Raw genomic sequence first — 6,346 nt, 5'->3', positions numbered from 1 at the left:
ACACACACACACACACACACACACATGTTTGGTTTTGTGAATTGTGGGGACATTCCATAGGCGTAATGGTTTACTGTACAAACTGTATGTGCTATTGCCCTACACCTAACCCTACCCCTTACAGGAAACTTTGTGCATTTTTACTTTCTCAAAAAAAACTCACTCTGTATGATTTATAAGCGTTTTGAAAAATGGGGACATGGGGTAGGGGTTGCACCAACTAATCGACTAGTCGACTTCAGTGCTCTGCCATGACGCTTTAAGCCTGACGTCGACTAGTCGCTGGTCCTATAGAGGGTGCAACAGGATAAGAAATCTTTGAAGGACTTCCACATTTACGCTCCGTTTCCAAACAGTTCAAATGACAAATAAATGCATACTCTGAAAGCGCTCCACATTTCTTAATAACTAAATTCCACAGCTTCACTACTAGTAGAGAGACGCTGCCAGGTAGAATTAATTCACACACGCAATCGCTCTCACTAATGCATTCATATTAATGTAATCTTTACTGTGCTACTTTATCTGTATCTGATTTAGAATGAGCAGAAATCTGTGAGAAATACACAGCGACTAGTCGATTTCGACTCGACTTTCATCACGAAAAAGTCGACTTCAAAAAATCAGAAGTCATTCAACCCCTAACATGGGGTAATGTCCTCATAAGTCACCTTCTATTTGTAATACCTATGTCATACCCATGTCATTATACAAATATGTGTCCTCATATGTCACAAAAACGTGCACACAAATACACACACACACACGTCTCTTTGCGGGACCGTGGTGGCCTGCTGCAGCAGCATCTACAACTGAATGGAACAAAAAGTGTTGAACTTGAAAAATGTTTTGTGCGAGTGCACTTGCTAAACGGATTGCAAGGCAGATTGTATAAAATGGATCACACAAAAAACTTTGTTTATTAACGAGCTGCAGTTTTATTGCATCACGTGCTGACAGAGATGCAGTATTATAATGCCATTGGTCATCAATAAGGTGCATACTGAATCTGGTCCTCCAATTTCAGTACATTAAGCCATGATAAGCCGTTTTTAAGCAGAAATCCGAAATTTACTTTAACATATTAGAGGAAGATGCTGATTACTCGACTGAATTTAAGCTTGAAGAATGCGCTTCTTGAAATTGGGAGAATGCACGTTTTAAGCAGCTTATTGTACAGGTAAATTAATCGCCGTTCTAATCTAATGTGCTGCTGCACTGTAACGCACACACAGGCTACAGACAGTAACGTGTACATCACACGCACATAATCATTCAGCGCGGAAAAGTATTGTCAACACTGTTCTGTGATTTCTCAATAAAATAGCTTAGAAACTGAAAAGTTCAAGCATATATTTCTTAATAACTAAATTCCACAGCTTCACTACTAGTAGAGAGACGCTGCCAGGTAGAATGCGAGTGCACTTGCTAAACGGATTGCAAGGCAGATTGTATAAAATGGATCACACAAAAAACTTTGTTTATTAACGAGCTGCAGTTTTATTGCATCACGTGCTGACAGAGATGCAGTATTATAATGCCATTGGTCATCAATAAGGTGCATACTGAATCTGGTCCTCCAATTTCAGTACATTAAGCCATGATAAGCCGTTTTTAAGCAGAAATCCGAAATTTACTTTAACATATTAGAGGAAGATGCTGATTACTCGACTGAATTTAAGCTTGAAGAATGCGCTTCATGATTAACAGCAGTTGACAGTTAAAGTTTTCTATGCACAATTTGATTTGACGAGAGTCACCAGACCGATTACCGTCTCCCTATCCAATCACGTTGATGGACAAAAATTTAATTAAAACAAGCATGTAACTACCACAAACGGAGGGAAAATAGCAGAGTAAAAGTACAGATGCATTACTAAAAATGTACTCGAGTAAAAACACATAATTTTTAAACTACTCAAAAAAGTACAATTTCTGATAAAAAAAACTACTTAATTACAGTCTTCTTGAGTATTTGCAATGTGTTACTTCACACCCCTGCAAAGTAGCAATATGTACAAATATGCTGTAAACTATGCACAATTTGATTTGACGAGAGTCACCAGACCGATTACCGTCTCCCTATCCAATCAAAAATCTAATTAAAACAAGCATGTAACTACCACAAACGGAGGGAAAATAACAGAGTAAAAGTACAGATGCATTACTAAAAATGTACTCGAGTAAAAACACACAATTTTTAAACTAAGAATGATTTCTGAAGGATCATGTGACACTGAAGACCTGAGTAATGTTTCTGAAAATTCAGCTTTGTATCACAGGAATAAATTACATATTCAAATATATTCAAATAGAAAACAGATATTTTAAATTCTGATCATATTTCACACTTTTACAGTTTCTTTTACTAATTTAAATTAAATTGCAGTGGTGAATGGTTTTGTGTAGTTATTAAAATTTTCATTCAATTTTCATTACAAAACTCATGCTTCATATTTTGTTTTATGCTAATTATTTGATAACACTTCACAGTAGTCTAATCTATTAGTTAATCTAATCTATTTGTTAACAAGGTATCGCATTAGCTAACTTTTTATATTAATATTGTTACATTTTTATTTATTCATATGCATTTTTAGCATTTCAAGTTTGAATTAATCTTTTAATATTGAGTAAAATTGAAAATTAACAGTGAACAGTAGTACATTCATAAATGAACATTAATCTACTTTTAATAAAATGTCATACATTTATAAAATACATTTAAAATGTCATACTTCACAAGTGCCCTTAAAAGCAGCATAAGCTAAAGTCAGTGGTAACACTTTACAATAAGGTTTCATTTGTTAACATTAATTAACTATATTAGTTAACCCAAACAACATTTACATAATATTAACTAAGATTAATAAATGCTAAGTTCAAAACTTCCTAATACATGATTAAAACTTGTATCTATTAACATTAGTTAATGTGGTGTGAACTAACATGAACAGTAATATTTTTATTAACTAACATTACCAAAGATGAATAAATTCTGTAAAAACATATTGTTCATTGTTAGTTCATGTTAGTTAATGCATTAACTAATCTTAACAAATGAGACCTTATTTTAAAGTTTTACAAAGTGAGTAAGGTAATTGTATCGCCATTGGAAAACAGGCCAATTATCAGTTTGGTTATGATCAGGACTGTGAGGATTTTCTCCACTTTCACGCTGTAAAGGAGCAGATAACACAACCGATGTGGCTAGTTTTTGCACATCTCTCGGGATCGGCTCCAGACATCGACATGCATTGACTGAGAGAGAGCAAACATAAGTCAAAGTAACTGAACCGCCGTTTCTTCTGTGTCCACTGCTGCCCTTATCAGCTCATTTTTGTCTGGCTGAGAGAATGAACTGTGTGAATAGTGTGGTGAAAGAAAACTGGAGAATAATGGAATCCTCTGTGGTCAATCCTGGGAGAGAGTCGACTATAGATGTAATGAGAGGAGCACATACTCTACGTCTTCAAACTGAGTCACGGTTTCTCACAGAGCAGGATTTGTAAAGGAGATAACTCTATTGTGCCGCTCTCAGGTGGCCGAACGGATCTCACCTAATCAGATGTCTAGACAATTATGGAAATGAAGTGAGAGCCGGACACACAAAGCATGAGAATTGCAGTCGAAGGTCACTTTGTTTCCAAATAATCAAGCAGGGGAATAGTTTGGCTGAGAAGAAATAAGAGCTATTTATTTTGTCTTTTTAGATGTCGTTGCTGTTTCAACACTGAAATTGCATTTTCTGTTTTTTTTTTTTTTGTGTGAACATGTTTATATGCATTTGTGCTCTGATTTAAAATTCGGAGGCTGGCGATGCTGGATCTAGGTATGAATTTATGTCCGATCTCTGTGTAATACTTCAGCACAACGCAATTAAAAAGACCATGTTAAATTATTTGTGCATTACCTAATATTTATGAGCTAAGATTCCATGTCTTTAATTTTAGCAAAGTAACAAAAAGTATTCATGAGCATCCCAAAGTTTTATTTCATGAAGGCAATCTCAGACCCATTTTTTAGAGACTTTCAAGCTCTCTCCCTAACTGAGTGAATTAAAAATTAAAAATTAAAAACGTATCTCTAGTTTTTGTGCACTGTTTCTGATTAGCTTTCTCAAAGAAAATGATGCGTTAGCAAACTCTTTCAGGGTATAAAAAAACTAAATAATTTATCTCTTTAATAATTAATCTTTCTGGACTAGGCAGTTCTCAGTTGGTGGGTTGCAACTCATAAATAGGTCACATTTTTGTACTAAAAAGGTCACAGACAGCTGGGAAAAATAATAAATTGCAACTAACCATGCAGTTATACACCCTACTTGCATAGTTATTTGCATAGTATTTAAAAGATAGGCAAAACAATCATTATTATTTAGTTTTTTATAATTATTATTTTGTTGCTGATGTCAAAGGTAAAACATCCAATGACCTGCAACTTTGTATAAGTAGCCAAATTATGCAGATGACAACATGAACAGGTTACTTGACATCTTCAAAAACCATGAATTAAAACTATGCAAGTTAAATGAAATATTACAGTGAAAATTGTTCATTTCTGTGCAGCTTCAGCTTATGGCATGCTAATATTTTTCACAAATTGTCAAGCCTATTTGTACCTTTATGTGCAGTTTTGGTACTTTTTGTGGTCACTTGATGTCCATTGTACACTTTACAGCCACTACAGAATAAGTATAGCAAGAAACAGAAAAGTTTTGTTGTAAATAAGGTGTTACCCTATAAGTATAACATCTCAAAGTATAATGGAAAACCTTTCCCATATTTGAGCTGGACATAAATCTTCTGGATTTAAAGGTCAGTCGATGAAAGCTTGCTAAAGTGTCTCGGTTCATTGAGTGGCTTTACATGTGTAATGCATTGAGCACAAAAGCTCTAGATCAGCTAAACAGTGTTTACTTAACCTTTAACTTTAAGCTTGTTCCGTGGAATTTCTCAACTTTTTAAGCTGTCATGGACTGAGCAAACACAGGTTCTGTTGCCTAGAAGGTTCTAGAAGATGATTCAACTATTTCTCCATTTCTCCTTTCGCATGTCCAGGTAATCTATGCCCTCAACACCAAGAACGACGAGCACGAAGCGGCCATCCAGACCCTGAAGGAAGCCCACGAGGAGGAGGTGCAGCAGATTCTCTCAGAAACGCGGGAGAAGATCATGCAGTACAAGAGCAAGATCAGTGATGAGATGGACTTGAAGCGGCGCATTCAGTCTCTGGAGGAGTCCATGGAGCTGCACGAGCGGATGAAGCGCCAGGCCCTGGCAGAGTTCGAGACGTACCGTCAGCGGGTGGAGGACATGCAGCTGTGCACGGAGGCACAGCACACGCAGCGCGTGGTCACCATGTCCCGAGAGGTGGAGGAAATGCGACGCTCTTTCGAGGAGAAGCTCCGCTCCTTTGGACAGTTGCAGGCCCAGTTTGAGCAGGAGAAACAGCAGGCTCTTGAGGAGCTACGTGCTGGACATCGGCAGGAGGTGTGTCGAGTGTTTTTTACTTTATTTATGATACATATAAAAATGTATGTCTGTCCTAGGGCTGCATGATTTAGGGACAAAAATCTCATTGCAATTTTTCTGATTTAAAATGCAATTTAAAAAATAAATTGTTATTAAATTATTGTTAGTAATTTAACAATTACTAAATCAAATCAAAATATTACTACTGTAATGTTTCACTGTAAAAAAATAATAATAATAATAATAAAACAATAATACAACTGTAAACTTAGAATTAATAAACTTAAATGTTTGAACTAAATATGTAATACTTTAACATGCAAGCTTAATATTTATGGCTGTCTTAATTTCCTAATTTTTCAATTAAATCAAACTCATATTTTGATGGCAAACCATCAAAGTCAGGCTTGCTGATGTTTTAGGGACTAACCAGTCATTCACACAGCTGAATCTGTGCTCATGCTCATTAAATTCACTGTTGTCTTGAAAATATAGATTTTTGTGCTGAATTTAAGAGGTTGACTAAACACAAATAATTCATATTTTATAGCCATGTGATAAAAAAAATTGTGAAATTAAAAACTCACATTCCTATTTTAGGCCACATATCAGATTTATTAATCTGGATGATTGTAAAGTGACTTTGAGCTTTGAAAAAGCACTATAGAAGTATATTAAGTTAATTTACCTGAAAAAATTCCAAACTTTAATTAAAATAATTATTATTATTATATTTTTGTATTTTTTTCTGAACATAGTTTTACTACCATTTAATATTAATTATATATATACACACACACACACACACACACACACATATATATATATATGTATATGTATGTATGTATGTATGTGTGTGTGTGTGTATACAT

At 35.1% G+C, this 6,346-nt stretch overlaps 1 protein-coding gene across 1 annotated transcript in view; it reads left to right on the top strand.

Moving 5' to 3' along the window:
- LOC107743322 (protein FAM184A) overlaps positions 1-6,346 on the top strand; it is a 142,058-nt gene that overhangs the window by 38,790 nt on the left and 96,922 nt on the right. Inside the window, exon 2 of the mRNA XM_016556491.1 lies at positions 5,061-5,492. Within this exon, the coding sequence (XP_016411977.1) occupies positions 5,061-5,492 (432 nt within the window). The remainder of the gene's footprint in view (positions 1-5,060; positions 5,493-6,346) is intronic.

The sequence above is a fragment of the Sinocyclocheilus rhinocerous genome, unplaced genomic scaffold (assembly GCF_001515625.1).
Source record: "Sinocyclocheilus rhinocerous isolate Xijiao unplaced genomic scaffold, SAMN03320098_v1.1 scaffold827, whole genome shotgun sequence".
In the NCBI taxonomy this organism is placed as follows: domain Eukaryota; kingdom Metazoa; phylum Chordata; class Actinopteri; order Cypriniformes; family Cyprinidae; genus Sinocyclocheilus; species Sinocyclocheilus rhinocerous.
The sequence above is the reverse complement of the archived record's forward strand: the minus strand, read 5'-3'. Positions and strand labels throughout refer to the sequence as shown.